We start from the raw sequence: 18,052 nt of genomic DNA, 5'->3' as shown, positions 1-18,052 counted from the left end.
TTTTGTGCTTGTAAAGCAGGGGCTCTATAGCTTGAGCCATACCTCCAATCCATTTTGCTCTGGTTATTTTGGAGATGAGGTCTTGAGAATTATTTGCCTAGGCTGGCCTTGAGCTGCAATCCTCCTGATCTGAGTCTCCCAAATAGCTAGGATTATAGCCTTTTCTGCTTTATATACTGGGCTTACAAGTCAAATTTTGTTTGAAAAAGATTCTGCTGCTTCAGTCCTTTAAACCCAGGGTGGGGAGAAGGGCCTGAGTAGGTGCAGCACAGCAGATGTTTAGCACAATGAAAATACTCTAAATGATACTACCATAGTATGTATACATCATTACACACTTGTCCAAATTCAGAATGTACAGCACCAAGAGTGAACCATAAGAGTGAACCATAATGGACTATGGACTCTGGGTGACAATGACGTGTAAAAGTAGATCCATCAATTGTAACAAATGTACCATGCTGGTGCCAGATGTTGATAATAGGGGAGCCTGTCCATGTGTACTGGTAGGAAGCAATATGGGATATCTCTGTATCTTCCATTCAATTTTCTGTGAATATAAATACAGGGCTGGTGTAGTGGTTCAGTGGTAGAGCACCTGTCTCACAAGCTTGAAGCTCTGAGTTCAAATCCCAGTGCCACCAAGAGAAAAAAAAATGCTCTACAAATAAATTAAAAAAAAAAAAAAAAAGGACTCTTTGAAAATGATCATCCTGTAGGCAAGGTGGTATAGTTTGGTTTTTTGCTTTTATTTTTTGGTGAGTCTGGGGTTTGAACTTGGCTTCACACTTGAAAAGCAGGCAATAGAGTTATTGCCTGAGCCACACCTCTAGTCCATCTTGGTCTGGTTATTTTGGAGATGAGGTCTCTCGAATTATTTGTCTGGGCAGGCTTCAAACTGCAATCCTCCTAGGCAAGCTCTTTACCACTTGAGCCACATCCCCAGCCCCAAACTGCAATCCTCCTGATCTCAGCCTCCCAAGTAGCTAGGATGACAGGCGTGAGCCACCAGCACCTGGCCAATGCTGTATTATTTTGCCCTTTATTAACTGTATGATCTTTGGCAAGTAACTCTGAGTCTGCATATCTGCTAAATGAATTGTACCTTCTTTAGAGGGTGTCTTTAAAGATTAACAGGTAAAGTCTGTAAGGTCCAGCTATAACCATTCAATATATATTCAATATATACTAAAAATGAAACAACTCTGGTGTTTAATCAAGCTGGGCTGAACTGCTCTGGGGTGGGCAAAATCAGGATAAAACAACTTCCTTCCAACTGCCTCCCTTTATCACCCCCAAACCCAGGTAACCCTCTTCCATGTGCCTTAAGCAGATAGCTCTGATTTCACCAGGCACAGAATTATGGCCTCTTTTCCTCTAGGGCCTTTCAGCATCCTCCCTCTGCTCCTTTTGGCTCTCACCACACTGGTGGCCTCTACTCACACCATGCCGGCGGCTGCCCGATCATTTGACAGGATATGTCCAGGAGGCCGTCCTTTCCTCTGCCACAAAGAACAGCTGTCAGAGACCTGACCATGTGGGCACACTCCCCTCACTCCCCAATAGCAGGTCTAGGGTCACTTGATGGAGAGAACAAATGATGCTTGGAAGGATCAGGGAGAGTGACTTTTTCTAGGGTTTTTGACTCCTATGCTTGGAAAGGCCCAAATATGCACAGCTCCACTGCCCTCTTCTGGAGCTGAAGGGACTTTTCCCAATCAGAAAATCAAATGAGGAAGTGGCTTACCTTTTTGGGAATGGGGCTCCCTCGATGGGCACATTCTTCTTCTGCCTGCCGCCCACGCTGGAGGAAAAGGGAAGGGAGTCAGTGCAAGGCCAGTGTCTGGGCACTGCAGGTCTTTAGAACTCCTGCTATAGCCCTCCAACCACTGCCTGACCCAAGCCCCAGAAGCCCATCCAGCATGGTGCTATTTGAACCTGGCCCTACCAACGGGTAGCACATAAAACCTCCCTGGGCCCATGTATTCACCTGCTTCTTAGCCTGATTGGTCTCCCCCTCTAAGACCTCAAGACACAGTGACTCTGACCTTTATTCCTGGAAGTTCATGAGTCAATCTGGGTATTACTTTTTCTCCATCTGAAAACAGTAACTTCGCCTGAAAGAAAAAGACCCAAGTATTAACAGTCACTGTTTTGGTGACTATGTACATCCCACCTCCATTTTTGGAACACAACTCACTCAAACTTGGCTAAAACTTCTCTAGTTAATACAAAAGAATGGATACCTGTATTTATTTTAAAAATAAATAAAATAGCTGGGTGCCCGTGGCTATAATCCTAGCTACTCAGGAGGTAGAGATCAGGAGGAACATGGTTTGAAGCCACCCCAGGCAAATAGTTTGAGAGACCCTATCTTGAAAAAACCCATCACAAAAAAAAATGGCTGATACAGTGGCTCAAGATGTAGGTCCTGAGTTCAAGCCCCAGTACTGCAAAAAAAAAAAAAAAAAAGGCATAACTGCATATATTCATTTACAAAAAGTAGATTTGGGACTCTCTTGGTGGGCACATTCCTCTTCTGCCTGCTGGCCATGCTGGAGGAAAAGGGAGGGAGTCAGTTCAAAGTATGTGTGTGCATGTGTATAAATATATATGTATTTCCCCCTAAAACCCTGATTAATATGGCTGGTGAAATGGCTCAAGTGGTAGAATGTTTAGTTAGCAAATATGAGGCTCTAAGTTCACTAGCCGACCCCCCCCCCAAAAAAAACTTGATTAGTGATTATTGTTAATAAGTTAGTAAATAAGCACAATTAAATTTAAACCTAAAATCTCATTACACACAGAAAACTACTAATGTATCAATGTAAATTCTTTCTCACTTTTCCATGTAAAATATACTACACATTTTTCTAACTGAATATACTAATACCATATTACTCAGTAATGCACAAACATATGTATATGTATACACACACACATATACATATATGTACATGTTTCTTTGCTGGGTCTGGGGTTTGAACTCAGGGTTTCATACTGGCTAAGCAGGCACTCTACTGCTTGAGCCGCATCTCCAAGTCCATTTTGCTCTGGTTATTTTGGAGATGGGGTCTCAGGAACTCTTTGCGTGACTTGCCTCGAACCCTGATCCTCCTGATCTCAGCCTCCCAAGTAGCTTGGAATACAGGCATAAGCTACTGGCACCTGGCTCTTCCTTTAATATTAAACACCTACAACCTAAGTGCTGAGGACAGCAGTAAGCAGGACAAGCAGGTGTGGAGCTTCTTGTATTTGTGGAACTTATATTCTGTGAAAGATCTGGATAATGAGCAGACAAACATATCAACAAGGTACTTTTAGATTATAGTAAATGTAGTGAAGAACAAGCCAGAGAATTGCCAAAGGGGGTGGGCTCCTTTAAGGGGGAGGTCAGAGAGGGCCCAGCTGAGAAGGCAGCCTGAACTGAGACGGAAGGAGGCTGTAAGACAAACTGAGCAGAGCTGGAACAGTGATGCACGTACCTCCCAGTTACTTTGGAGGCTGAGGGATAAGGACTGCTTGAGCCCAGGGGTTTGAGACCAACTTAGGCAGCATAGTGAAACCCCAGTTCAAAAAAAAAAAAAAAAAGGAGAAAGAAAAGCTGAGCAGGTGTGTGGTGTGTTTCAGCAGCGGGTAGGGGAGGGAAGACTCAGCTCATGTGAGGAAAAAGAAATGGCCTGGAAAGTTTGACAAAGGGGAAAGATGGTAGTCTGTGAGAATAAGCAATATGGCCAGGGCAAGGTCCAGTCAGAAGGGATCTTACTTGTCAGGTGAAGGACTGGAGTTTCAGGACCTCTGAGATGATGTCTATAGCGCTGAGCACGCTCCCTGCTGGACACAATCTTCTCTACTGGCTTTCTGTGGCCATACTTCCTATGCTCTCCTGCTTCTCTGGTCAGTCTTTCTTAGTCCTCTCTGCTGGCTTCTCCACACTCAATTCTCTCTCATTGGACATTCTATCTGCTCTCATCTACTCACAACTTCAGTTAACATCTACAAACTGATGACTCCATTTTTTTTTCTTTTTTGAGACGGGGTCTCAACTATGTAGCCAAGGCTGGCTGGGAACATGTAATCCTACTGCCTCAGACTCTCAAGTGCCGAGATTACAGGTGTATACCACCATGTTTGGCCTCTATAATTTTTTTTTCTAATCCTCAGCTGTAGTTGAAAGGATGTCCTTCAAGTCCCAGACTTAGAAACCAAGTAATATTCTCTAAGCCTATACTTGGCTATCTCAGATTTGTTAAATAAAATTGACCCATGATCTTATCAGTCAATGCTGTCCCTTTTCAGTGAAGAGTATGCATGTCTCAATGTGTAATTACCCATACATTTGTGTGGTAATTTAATTCATACCCTGTCTAATGAAGGTGTAACTTCTGAGAGCAGGAAGCCTGTTTGTTCATTTGTCATTTGTTCATTCATTCATTTACTCAAGTCTTTCAACAAACACTTTCTGTATATTTAAGAGTCATATTCCATGGCTGGGAATACAGTAATGAACAAGATCAGGCTTCAACTTTTGGAAAGATCACTATTTTAGCAGAAATAAGGGTAGAAGTAGGAGGAAGGCACAAAATAAGCAAACAAGCATAAGTTAGGTTGACATAAACAAGTGCAGTGAGAGAAGTAACTGGAGGTAGGGAAGGGAGTGAGTGGAGAGACTACTTTAGAGGGAGTCAGGCAAGGCCACTCTAATGAGGTGAGAGTTAAAATAAGATCTGCAGAAGAGTTAAGGGTAGAGCATACCAAGCAGTGACGAAAGCAAGTGAAAGGCCCAGAGGAGAGAAAGGAATCCAGAACTGCTAGGACAGTCAATAAACGGGTGGTGGGATGAAATGAAGTTAAACAATCAGGCAGGAGTTGGTCCAGGCAGGACTCTATGGGTTGGATGGGCATTAGAACTTTAGTCTGCCTGCAATGGGAAGTCACTGAGTTCTAAAGAGAGGAGTGACATTATCTGATTCATCTTCTCAGAAATCAATCTGAAAAAAGGAAAAAATAAAACCTAACAAAACAAAAATCAGTCTGACTGCTGTGAGAAGAATGAATTGGAAGTGTGTGAGAGTGGATGTAGCTTATGGCTGCCATATAAATTTGTGAATATCAGCAGTTAAATTGGTTTCAAAGCCAAAGGATTATGCAAACTCATCTAGAGTGAGTCACAGAAGAGAAAGGGAATGAGTACTGAACTTGGGAAGCACTAACAGGGAAAGAAGATGACAGGCCAAGGAAGCTGGAGAGAAGAAGCCAATGAGGCTGGAGCAAAATTGAGGTACTGGATCCAAGACAGGAGTGTTCCAAAAGACATGAAATGATTGGGGGTGTGGCTCAAATGGTAGTGCACCTGCCATAGCAAGCATGAGGCTTTGAGTTCTACCCCAGTACAGGGGAAAAAAAAAAAAGGAACAAAAGACATGAAATGAGCCGTATCTGTGATAAATGCCACTGAAAAGCTGAGGACAGCAGAGTCAGGGCCCACAGGGCTTGGCAACACAGAGCTACAGGTGATGTTTCCAGTGAAATAGTAGGGACTGAAGGCAAAACAAAATGGATAGAAGAATGAATGGGAGGTGGAAAAGCAAGCCAGCAACTGTTGACAGCCTTTCTTGAAAAGGGAACAGAGCAACCGTGAGGCAGCTGAACTGTGGATTCAGGGTGGTCTGTTTTTGCTCACCACTGTATTCCCAGTGCCCTAATGAATGAGCACACATTATAAAGACATACATAGGGAAAAGACTGGAAGGAAGTGACCAAAATGCTAATACGAGTTATAATTTGGTAGTGATATTATGAGAATTTTCGTTTCCTTTCTCATAATTTATGTTTTAATGCAGCAAGTAACAGTTACTTGTGTTACTGATCTAAATTTTTTTTTTTAAAGATTTTACTTTAAAAGCATTCACAGAAAAATTGGGAGGAAGGTACAGATTTCCTATCTATCCCCTGCCCCCTCACATGCATTGCCTCCCAAATTATTAATCAATGGTGTTGCTTTTTTTTTTTTCTTTTATTATTCATATGTGCATACAAGGCTTGGGTCTTTCACCCCCCTGCCCCCACCCCCTCCCTTACCACCCACTCCGCCCCCTCCCTCTCTCCCTACCCCCTCAATACCCAGCAGAAACTATTTTGCCCTTATTTCTAATTTTGTTGTAGAGAGAGTATAAGCAATAATAGGAAGGAACAAGGGTTTTTGCTGGTTGAGATAAGGATAGCTATACAGGGCATTGACTCACATTGATTTCCTGTGTGTGGGTGTTACCTTCTAGGTTAATTCTTTTTGATCTAACCTTTTCTCTAGTTCCTGGTCCCCTTTTCCTATTGGCCTCAGTTGCTTTTAAGGTATCTGCTTTAGTTTCTCTGAGTTAAGGGCAACAAATGCTAGCTAATTTTTTAGGTGTCTTACCTATCCTCACCTCTCCCTTGTGTGCTCTCGCTTTTATCATGTGCTCAAAGTCCAATCCCCTTGTTGTGTTTGCCCTTGATCTAATGTCCACATATGAGGGAGAACATACGATTTTTGGTCTTTTGGGCCAGGATAACCTCACTCAGAATGATGTTCTCCAATTCCATCCATTTACCAGTGAATGATAACATTTCGTCTTCTTCATGGCTGCATAAAATTCCATTGTGTATAGATACCACATTTTCTTAATCCATTCGTCAGTGGTGGGGCATCTTGGCTGTTTCCATAACTTGGCTATCGTGAATAGTGCTGCAATAAACATGGGTGTGCAGGTGCCTCTGGAGTAACCTGTGTCACAGTCTTTTGGGTATATCCCCAAGAGTGGGTTTGCTGGATCAAATGGTAGATCGATGTCTAGCTTTTTAAGTAGCCTACAAATTTTTTTCCAGAGTGGTTGTACTAGTTTACATTCCCACCAACAGTGTAAGAGGGTTCCTTTTTCCCCGCATCCTCGCCAACACCTGTTGTTGGTGGTGTTGCTGATGATGGCTATTCTAACAGGGGTGAGGTGGAATCTTAGCATGGTTTTAATTTGCATTTCCTTTATTGCTAGAGATGGTGAGCATTTTTTCATGTGTTTTTTGGCCATTTGAATTTCTTCTTTTGAGAAAGTTCTGTTTAGTTCACTTGCCCATTTCTTTATTGGTTCATTAGTTTTGGGAGAATTTAGTTTAAGTTCCCTATATATTCTGGTTATCAGTCCTTTGTCTGATGTATAGTTGGCAAATATTTTCTCCCACTCTGTGGGTGTTCTCTTCAGTTTAGAGGCCATTTCTTTTGATGAACAGAAGCTTTTTAGTTTTATGAGGTCCTATTTATCTATGCTATCTCTTAGTTGCTGTGCTGCTGGGGTTTCATTGAGAAAGTTCTTACCTATACCTACTAACTCCAGAGTATTTCCTACTCTTTCCTGTATCAACTTTAGAGTTTGTGGTCTGATATTAAGATCCTTGCTGATCTAAATGTTTTAAGATTGCTGACACACATTTAATCTTCAATCCTATAAGGTAGATCCTTAATCTTCATTTTGCAATAGAGAAAACAGATGGTAATCCACCTAAGGTCACAAAACTAGTCAGTGGTAAAGTGAGGACTTGTAAAGAGAAAGCCTGATTCCAATCTTTACCACCATTAAATTTTCTCTTAATAAATGTATATTACTTGCATAAATAAAATGAAGAAATAAAAACAACTAATCTACAGAACAAGATTAAACAAGTGAAAACCCTCAAGACAACATGCTGTCAATAAGCTCAGACATTTCCCCCTAAAAAATACCTGAAAAGGAGCAGGTAAGGAGATTAGGAAACACCACCAAGATGGTCAAGATGTGGTACAAGAAGTGAAAACAAGCAAACCAGGACTTAATCCATCAAAAGTAAAAAAAGCCCTAGTTTAATGGCCATTATGTCCAGTGTGAAAAATCTTTTAATGCAACAAGATCTGGATAAACTTCAGACAAAGGGACTCCAAAGAGCTTCCAAATATCCTGACCACCTGAAACTTTGGCTTTTTTTTTTTGTTTGGTAGTTCTGGGGTTTGAAACCAGGGTCTCCCACTTGCTAGGCAGGTGCTCTACCACTTGAGCCCAGTCCTTTTTTTTGTGTATTTTTGAGATAGAGTCTTGAAAACTATTTGCCCAAGCTGGTCACGAAATGTGATCCTCCTGATCTCTGCTAGGATTACAGGACTGAGCCACGGGTGCCCAGCGAAAGCTAGGCTTTTATAAGAAATATTTATTATAATTATGAATAATTATGCAATGTTTAATTGTACATTGTATTTAATAGAAGTATGTTCTGGGCTCAAGTACCTGACTATGTTGTTAGCTTGTGGATATTATCCCGTTCAATCCCCACAGTAAGCCACTGGTGGTAGGGAATGGCTTTAGTCCCAATTTTAGAGATGAAGAAATTGAAACTCAGAAAGGTTAAAAAAAAAAAGGCTTGCTCCAAATTTTTTTCTTTTTTTAAAATGAAAATGCTGTAAAGTTTATTAGGAAAGGAATACTTTCATTAGTCTGAAGCAGGTCATCTCTAGAGAGAGAACGAGAATGATCTAATTTTTTTTTTTTTGGTGGTACTGGGGGGTTTAAACTCAGGGCCTCATACTTGCTAGGCAGGTGCTCTATCAATTGAGTCACTCTGCCAGCCCCATTTTTGTGTTTTTTTTTTTTTTTTTTTTTGTGGTCCTGGGGCTTGAACTCAGGGCCTTCACCTTGAGCCACTCCACTAGCCCTATTATTATTTTTTGTGAAGGGATTTTCAAGATAGGATCTGGAGAACTATTTGCCAGGATGGCTTTGAACTGTGATCCTCCTGATCTCTGCTTCCTGAGTAGCTAGGATTATAGGCACCAGCACCTGGTGAGAATGACCTTAATTTTTTGAGTTATCTGGTTTCATGATGGATGAGAATGAAACTCTTTGGGCTTTTACCACCCTATGCTCTGATTCCAAAGTAACCACCAACCTTCTGTGTTCCATATCTGGCTTCTTAGTTACATCAACACTGTAAGGGCCACTCTGCATGGTGGACATGAGGATCAGGACAGCCATCCACTGAGGGCAGGTTATGTTCACTGAGCTTTAACTCCCTCTTTACCTTTTACCAAACTCCTCAGTATCTCCTAAGTCCCATTCTAAACTAATCAATCTCATGGCTCATGGGAGACAGAGGAATCTTTTTTTTTTTTGGCTATAGGGTGTCCTAGCCTCAAACTCATGATCTTCCTGCTTGAGTCTCCTGAGGACCTGTATTACAGGTTTATACCACATTGCCTAGTAAGAAATTCTTTTTTTTGTGCACTGGGGTTTGAGCTTAGGGCATCCTGCTTACAAAGCAGTGCTCTACTGCTTGAGTCACACCTACGGTTCATTTTGCTCTGGTTATTTTTTGGAGATAAGGTCCCTTGAACTATTTGCCTAGGCTGGCTTGAAACTGCATCCTCCAGATTTCAGCCTCCCAGGTAGCTAGGATCACAGGCATGAGCCACCAGTGCCTGGCTGAAATTTCCATCTTTGACAGCTAATGGCTTCACCCAGTCAAGCAAAAGAATCTGGATGATGCCGACAATCCCTATTAATAACAGCAGCTGATACATGCAAACAGGTTCTCTCCTGCCTTGGGAACAGTCATTTATAGACCTGATGTCATGCCTCCTGACCACACCTGACAGGCAGGGAGGCAGCAAGGGTGCTATTCCCCATGACACTAAAAGGGGATGTGACTAACTGAAGGTGACTCACCAAGCACTTGCAGAGGTGAGACAGATCTCAGCTATGTAATTCTTTTCTGTTGTGAGCCACAATTTCTTTTTGTGGTTTGCCTTTTTAATTTTTCTAGCTTTATTAAGGTATAATTGACAAATACAAATTATATACATCTCAAGGTGAATGATGTGATGATGAAGCCCATATACATACATTGTGAACTGATTACCACACTTCAATCAATCAACACGGCCACCACCATACAGTTGCGGTGTGTGTGCTCTTATGATCTACGATCTTAGTAAGTTTCAAGTAAACAACAGATTATGATTTAGTATAGTCAGTCACCATGTGGCACATCAGGTCCCACAACTTATTCACCTTATAACTGAAAGTATGTACTCTTTGATCAACATTCTTCTATTTCCCTGGTAACCACTATTCTACTCTCTGCTTCTTCCCTTTTTTTTTTTTTTTTTTTTTGGTTCTGAGGTTCTAACTCAGATCCTGTTGAGCCATGCCTCCAGCCCTTACTCTCTGCTTCATCTATAAAATAGGGATTAAAAAAACCTTTTGTACGTATTTTTTTGAGACATAAATGAAATAATGAATCTATCACTGAATATGGCACATAGTAGCTTCTTCTCTTCCCTTCTCTGTCAGCAACAATCCCAAACCCTATCTAAATATAAATGGCTTATGGGCATTCTCCCAAATACCAATACATTTTTTTTTTAACCAGAGCTGAGGGCTGAACCTTGTACCTCCATCTCTTGGACCCTTTGGTCTCACCTGTTCCAGGCAGCTCCGACAGGCCTCCTGGATCAGCTGCTCTGTGTCTACCTCTTCCCCGACATTGTCTCGCACATTCAGTGCTGCCTTCTGGAAGAACTAGGAAAGTACATTAGAGGACAAAGTCAGAAGTCCTGCTAATTTGCATCAACCTGAAGGAAACAATAATAAAACATAAGGTTTTATCCTACCCTCATCCAGAAGGGAAAAATGATTCTAAGCATGGTTTTGGGGTCAGACAGATTTAGACTCCCATCTCAGACTCTACCTTCCTCCTCTATTCCCTCTCTTAAGGATATAATTGTGGAGGTGCCCAAAGGATTAATGTGTGAACAGTACAAAAGCAAAGAATAACCTAAATGCCCAAGGATAGCTTAATTTGCAAGAAATACCACACAAATATTAAAAATCATAGGAAGGATAGCATAGTAGACATGGGGGTGAATGTAAGCTACCTCTGCATCTGAGAATGAAGTCAGATCAGGAATGAGGCATTTTCAAACACTGTTGGTAGAAATGCAAAATGGCTTAACCTTTCTGAAGAGTTTCTTTCTGTTACCCTCTAATTCAATCTCTAGGAATTCATCCCTCAGAAATACTTGCACAAGTGAACAAAGCTGTACACTCACAGTGTTCATTGTAGTAGTTCAGAAAGTGTTTGTAATAGAGAAAAACTGGAAACAGTCTGACTGTTCTAGGAACCAGCTAATTAAATTACGGTAGATCCATAAGACATGCTGCTGTAACTTTTACAAAGGAATCAGGGTGAGGCATTGTGTACTGACCTACACACATGCCAAAATATATTAAGTAAAATAAATCAAGGTACAGAAAAGTATGTGTAAAATAATCTTAAAAAAAAAACAACAAAACCAACCAACCAAACCCATGCACACACACACAAATAAAGCTGAAAGACTATATAGTTAGTTAACAGGTTAGTATATCTGTGAGGTGAGTTTTAGTAACTTTTAGTTTTGATTTTTTTTGCGGGGGTTGGGGGGGACACGGGCAGAACTGGGGTTTGAACTCCGGGCCCCATGCTTGCTAGGCAGGTGCTCTACCACTTGAGCCACTCCACCAGTCCACCCCTGATTTTTTAAAATGTTTTTTTTTTGGTTTGTTTGTTTTTTAATGAATACTTTCTTTTTCTTTTTTTGTTGGTGGTACTGGTGTTTGAACTCAGGCCTTATGCTTGCTAGGCAGGGGCAGTGACACCCGAGCCACTCTACCAGCCCCCACTCGCTGCCTCTACCTCTTTGTGCTTTTTAGTTTTGTTTTTTAGATAGGGTCTGAAGCTAACTTTGCCAGGGCTCATCTCGAACCTTGATTGTGATTCCAAGTAGCTGGGATTGCAGATGTGCACTGCCACACCTTGCTTACTTTTTAAATAGGGTCTTGTTAATTTTTGCTGGGGCTGGCCTTGATCCTCCATGTTCTTGTCTCCACCTCCTAAACAGCTGCAATTACAGGCAGGAGCTACCACACCTGGCCCATAAATTATGTTTATTTAGCATTTTTACAGGAGAGAAATTTCCTGAATCCTGGTATTCACAGTTGGGAAGCAACAAAGAAAGGGCTTTGGAGACAGACAATCTTGGAGTGAATCCTGGCCTACTTTTTCCTAGTGGGCCATGTATGTCATGTTAAGGAGTTGGGATTTTACCTGAAGACAATGGAAAGCTGCTAAGAAATTTTAAATACAGGAGTGACATCTCTGGATTTATTCACATTTTAGAGGTTACTCTGGTGGCTGTATAGAGGATGGGTTGAAAGAAGGGAAGAACAGAGTGTTATGGTTTGAATATCAAATGTCTTCTACAGGTTCATGTGTTGAAGGTTTGGGCTCCAGGTGGTGGCACTATTTTGGGAAGTTCTGGAAACTTCAGAAGGTAGGAGCTAGTTGGAGGAAGGAGGTCACTGGGGGCATGTCTTTAAAGGTTATACCTGGTCTCCAGTTCCTTCCTTGCTCTTTGCTTCCTGGTTGCCATAAGCTAAGAACCTCTTCCCCTACACACTCCCACTGACAAAATGTTCTGTATCATCACAGGCTCAGAATCAACAGTTAAGACTATGGGCGAAATCTCTGAAACGACAAGCCAAAATAAATCCTTTCTCCCTTAATTTGTTTATGTCTGGCATTTTGTCGCAGCAATGAGAAAGTATGACTAATACATAGTCACTGAGGGACTACAGTAGGAGACTGAGTGAGAAATGATGGAGGCCTAATCCAAGGCAGGGGTGTGGAAGGGCATGCCTGACAGACTGGGACACGGGCTATACAGGACTAGACCACTGTATAATAAAGATGGAGGAGAAGGCAGCATCCCCAGTTTTCTGGTTTCTAAGTGAATGATGGTCCAAAATTGAGCTCCACATCTCCCTCCTCCTTGTTCCTGTCCTCCTCAAGTCAAAGGCAACTTGATTTTATAGTTGCCCAGTAAAAATAATTTGGAAGTTGCCATTTCCTTTTATTCTATACTGCACATCTGAATCACAGCAAATCCTGTTGCTACTTTTAGAATACATCCATAATCTGCCTCTTTCCTAATATCTTTACTGCTAACACTCCAACCACTATCATCTCTTGCTGGGACTATTTATAAACTTTCTAATTGGTTCTCCCTCAGCCTATTCTCTACAAAATAGTCAGTGATCCTTTTAAAATGTTCAGATCACATGCTGTGCTCCAAACCCCAAGAGCCTCTCTTTTTATCACAATAAAATCTGAAGTCACTTCAAATGTTTTATATGACCTTTCCTATTGCTCTCCAGAGTCAGTCTACTCCAACCACCCTGATCAATTTCTTGCTTTGAATGTGCCAAGTACACTCCTGCCTCAGGGCCTTGGCCTTTTTTCTCAGCACCTGGAATGCTTGCCTGTAATGTGTCTGCATGGCTTGCTCTTTCCTTACTTTATTCTAGGCTCCACTCAAATGTCCTCCCTTTCTGAGCCACAAAATAAAAAAAAAAAAAAATAACCCTAGACTCCAGTGGTCACTCTCTCCCCCTTCTCTTTTCTCATTCTCTAACAAAGAATATATTTGTTTAAAGAGGCAAAAGGTACCCAGTACCTAAAATAGTGCCTGGTAGTATGGTAGTGAGTCAATACTTTTTTCTTTTGTGGTTCTAGGGATCAAATCTAGGTCCTTTTGCATGGTAGGCAAGTGGTCTACCACTGAACTACATCCCAAGCCCCAAGAAAACAATTTTAAGTCAGGGGCGTGGCTCAAGTGGTAGAGTGCCTGCCTAGCAAAGGCAAGGCCCTGAGTTCAAATTCCAATATCACCAAAAAAAGAAAGAAAACAATTTTAAATAATAATGGAGATAATATCAAAGAAGAAATAAGAATACTTGTTGAACACTTGTTATGTTCCAAGAAGATGTGATGAGCACATTACATATAAGTCATTTTATCCCTATAACAGCTTGGCAAAAAAAAAAGCTGGAATTACTCCCAAACAGGAAAGAGTTCTTGGGAGAAGGGGGCTCAGAATTGGAAAATTTGAGGTATCTATGTACTATATGTAGAGAGAGACTGGTGATGCAGGAAGAACAGGGCTGTCCAGGAGTTTTTTTTTTTTGAGATGGTGTCTTACTACGATGTCTGGCTGCAATCTTCCTGCTTCAGTTTCCTGAGAGGCTGGTACTACAAGTATGTACCACTGCACCCAGTTTTTTTTTTTTTTTGTACTGCTGGGGATTGAGTGCTTCAGTTTCCTGAGAGGCTGGTACTACAAGTATGTACCACTGCACCCAGTTTTTTTTTTTTTTTGTACTGCTGGGGATTGAGTCCATGTTAGTTTTTAATCATCATGTTCCTCTCACCTTCATGTACTTGTTGAAGACAGTCTGGATCTCTTCATTGATGCTTGGCTGCAAGACAGCTCGGAGGAGATCCATAGAGATGGCAGGATCTGTGAAACTGCATTTAACAGAGAAACAGAATCAGGTGATGTTCCCCAAACATATCCCTTCCTAGTTTGGCCAGCCAATTATTGACTCAGGATCCTTTAATAGCATACTAGACAGCTTTCACTTAAAACCAGCTATGTGCTTAGATTAGGGCAAATCACTCTCATAACTTTATGAAGTGGCTATTATTTTCAAAGTGTTTTATGAAATACAGTATTTATACAGATAAGTCCACACATTTTGACAAATAACCATATTGAACATTCATTTAATCAGTACCCATGTCAAAAAATATAACCAGCATTCCAAAGACCCATTCTGTGCTCTCTTCCTTCCCTGATCTGGACACCACTATTAGCTGTACTTTATAGTTGAGAAAACAGAGGCTAAGAGATGTTAAGTGGCTTGTCCAAGGTTTCACAGTAAATGTCAGCGTCTGCACTACGACACAGTTATTTGACTCGAGAGTCTGTGCTCTTAACTTTCACGCTCTTTGACCTCTTTAGCGCTCCCAGCCACAGAGCTAGTGAATATTAGAGATTTTAGATATTGTTCAATCTGTTCCCTGCCCACATTTTATAGATGAATTTGAAGTGGCTTGCTCAGGATCACACAAAACTACTGAATCTTTCCGACTTCAGTGCTCTTTTTGTTGGGCTGTAGATCTCTTCCCAGTCTTGAGCAATGGGAACCCCAAAGCTCTCATCCAAGTCAGTGCCTGGGATAAGAGTCCCACCCAAGGTCTGCATTACCTTGTCGTCATCTGTGAACGGCGGCCCCTCCGCTGCACCTGCCGGTGCTTTATCATTATGTTCCAAGGGTTCTGTGGGGATCAAGGGAGCAAATGTCACGGAGGCCCGAGACCCTGGGATGGGGTGGATAGTGGGTATGAGGTTACGCCTAGTCATCGCTGCTTCTCAGATCTTTTCATCACTTCTCCGAACTTGGAGTAAACGGGAGTGATTGAAAGGTCCTGCCCGGGAAGAGGAACTGAGGACGTTTCCTGCTTCCAAAGTCCCAATCCCGCCTTTTCTGGAACTGCAGGAAGAAGGGACCCAATGTTTACAGAGGGTCTACCCTGGCCGGTGAAGTGCCGGGCGCGTTACCCGCCTGTATCATCCCAACCCCGTAAGTTCATAAGGTTGGTTCTAATCATCTCCATTTTACGAAAGAGAAACCTGGAGCTCAGGGGGTTTTCAAACAGGCCCCCGTCGCCTAACTAGGAAGGCAGCCCTGGCGTACACATCCAGGTCGTCGGACTGCCAAAACGGCAACCCCTCGGCTGCTGCAGCCCCCGCGTTCTCTCGCCCGCGGACCTGGGTCCCGGGAGCCCGAGGCCCTGCCCGGCCCGAGCCCAGGTCTCACCGGGGAAGTCCTCACCGTGAGAACCAGCTGCCCTGCTGCGCCCGCATCCCCCAGCTCGAAGCCCCCGCGCTCGGCCCCGCCGGGTCCCCGCGGCTGCTCGGCGTCGCCAGTGGCCCCCATGGCGCCCCTGACCCCACAACTTCAGCTCGACTCTGCCACCGGCCGGAAAGTGGCGCCGTGACGTCACTGGAACGCGACGCTCGCGGACCAGGAAACGCGACTTGGAGAGCTGCAGGTTACCATGGTAACCGAACCGCGGTGTCTCGCTCCGGTTGGCCGCACGTAAAGACCTTGTGTGCGTGTGTGTGTGTGTGTGTGCGCGCGCGCGTGTGTGTGTGTGTGTGTGTGGGGGGGTGTGGGTGTGGGGGGTGTGGGTGTGTGTGCGCGCGTGTGTGTGTGTGTGGGGGGGTGTGGGTGTGTGTGCGCGCGTGTGTGTGTGTGGGGGGTGGGTGTGTGTGCGCGCGTGTGTGTGCGTGTGGGTGTGGGTGTGTGTGGGTGTGGGTGTGGGTGTGGTGATGGTGGTGGTGGTGGAGTGTGGTCTTCCAGTGCCGTTCAGTCAACGGGGATTTCCAGGGGGGCGAAGCGGAGGAGGGTAGGGGTAGAAGGAGCGGAGCTGATTTCTATGGGCTGGGGTTGCGGAGGAGAGAGCATTTTGGATCGGAGTACCTGTAGTTCATTCTTTGAAAACTGCTTCTTCTTATATGCCTGTGACGAACCCCCAGAATTGGAGCGGGTCTAATGCCGGGACCAGGAAACCCCAAAAGTGAAAGTCTGGTCTGTGCCATTCAAAACATCCTCTGGGTCTCTCCAGCCTTTGATCTTGGGGACTGCCTGTTGTGTCTGAAGGCATCAGAATGAAACTTGGCTTGTGAGGTTTCCTTTGTCCCAGGGATTTGGGTTCCCCTCTCCAGATGGGTAATTCTGGAACAGGTTGAGGATGAAGGATTAACAGCTGTGGTGTTCTCCAGAGGTCCCTTTTGCTCTGTCTCAGATGTAACATGTCTCTGAATAGAATTGGATTCATTTATGGATGGTAGAGAAAGTTACTCTTACCAGGTGACAATATCCAGTAATAGGAAGTTAATGAATTTTGCAGTTAGAAGGATCTGGGTTCATTTCCGATATGATATGGTGGTTAAGAACATTGGCTATGGTCCGGTGGTACAGGCCTGTAATTCCAGCACTCAGGAGGCAGAAGCAGGAGGATGGAGACTCTGGAGGCCAGCCTGGGCTACATAGTGAGATCTTGTCTCAAAGCCAAGGGCTGAGAATGTAACTTAAGTTATGAAGCCCTTTGCTTGCATATGCACAAGGCCTTGGGTTGGATCCCTAGCACCACAAAAACAAAAATGAAATAAAAAACATGCCTTTGTTCTACTGCTTACTAGCAGTGTGACTCATGTTCCTTAAACTTTCTGTGCCTCATTTTCCCAGTTGTAAAGTGGGAATAATAGCACCTGGTTGATAAGGTTATAGTGAGTATTAAGTGAGTTAATTCACGATTAAAGCTGTGGCACAAGTAAAAACTCAAAACAATGTTATATTGTTACCATAATAGTAACTTCTAGTGGCTATCAACTATGGACAATTTTTTTCTCAGTTTCTCTTACCTCTGCCAGATTATTGTGTAGAGCTGTGTGTCACGGCTCATACCTGTACTATTAGCACTTGAGAGCTGAGGCAGGAGTATTGGAAGTTCAAGGCCAGCCTGGGCTACATAGTGAGTTTGAGGTTAGCCTGGTCTATATGACAAGACGCCGTCTCAACAAAACGAAAGAAAAGATTATTGTGTGGATTAGAACAATGTATATAAACACATATTAGATAATGAACAAATGTTAATTCTTATAACATTAAAGGCAACTTCCTTGCATCAAACTCTTTGGCTATACTAAAGAGATTTTTACCTTGTGCTTTGAATATCCCTTGTCCTTTAACCTACAGGGCTTAGCAGTGCCAGTGGACACCATTAAGAATCAGCTAAGCAAAGACATGAACAAAATGGATAAGTAAAAATAAAAAGAAATAGAGGAAGAAGAAATAAAGGGAGGCATAGACAAAACTATTTGAGTCATAATTCTCTTGATTTGCCAACTAGTTTTAAATTGGTCCAATAACAGCCTACATAGTCTACTGGGATCAACATGTAGGATTTTGGTGCATTTGTATTAGTTCTGAAAAATCTAGATACTGCTTTTCTGTATTTTTTTACTAGTTTCTATGTGATTTGTTCCATTCTGTCTTTTCTAGGTTGCTAGGATGAGCAGAAGCCACATGCCATTATTTTAGTACCT

At 42.8% G+C, this 18,052-nt stretch overlaps 2 protein-coding genes across 10 annotated transcripts in view; one reads left to right on the top strand and one right to left on the bottom strand.

Annotated features, from left to right (window-relative positions):
- The window catches only part of Dnttip1 (deoxynucleotidyltransferase terminal interacting protein 1), a 27,713-nt gene extending 11,676 nt beyond the window's left edge, over nucleotides 1–16,037 (bottom strand). Inside the window, exons 1-7 of one of the 3 annotated variants that reach the window (XM_074074856.1) lie at nucleotides 15,774–16,032; nucleotides 15,146–15,216; nucleotides 14,307–14,403; nucleotides 10,479–10,577; nucleotides 2,049–2,117; nucleotides 1,748–1,804; nucleotides 1,444–1,502 (exon numbers count right to left, since the gene is read on the bottom strand). In XM_074074856.1, the coding sequence (XP_073930957.1) occupies nucleotides 1,444–1,502; nucleotides 1,748–1,804; nucleotides 2,049–2,117; nucleotides 10,479–10,577; nucleotides 14,307–14,403; nucleotides 15,146–15,216; nucleotides 15,774–15,878 (557 nt within the window). In that variant the 5' untranslated portion in view covers nucleotides 15,879–16,032. Of the gene's footprint in view, nucleotides 1–1,443; nucleotides 1,503–1,747; nucleotides 1,805–2,048; nucleotides 2,118–10,478; nucleotides 10,578–14,306; nucleotides 14,404–15,145; nucleotides 15,217–15,773 lie in introns of all 3 variants that reach the window. The other 2 variants (XM_020168023.2, XM_074074857.1) reach the window with 2 other exon arrangements.
- Wfdc3 (WAP four-disulfide core domain 3) overlaps nucleotides 15,969–18,052 on the top strand; it is a 24,329-nt gene continuing 22,245 nt past the window's right edge. For 4 of the 7 annotated variants that reach the window (XM_074074861.1, XM_020168092.2, XM_020168089.2 and 1 more), the window contains exon 1: nucleotides 15,969–16,040. In XM_074074861.1, coding sequence (XP_073930962.1) covers nucleotides 16,000–16,040 — 41 coding nt within the window. In that variant the 5' untranslated portion in view covers nucleotides 15,969–15,999. Of the gene's footprint in view, nucleotides 16,054–16,323; nucleotides 16,533–18,052 lie in introns of those variants that run through there. The other 3 variants (XM_074074859.1, XM_074074858.1, XM_020168090.2) reach the window with 3 other exon arrangements.

Source organism: Castor canadensis, chromosome 5 (assembly GCF_047511655.1).
Source record: "Castor canadensis chromosome 5, mCasCan1.hap1v2, whole genome shotgun sequence".
NCBI classification, from domain to species: domain Eukaryota; kingdom Metazoa; phylum Chordata; class Mammalia; order Rodentia; family Castoridae; genus Castor; species Castor canadensis.
This window is presented reverse-complemented; position numbering and strand designations above follow the sequence as displayed.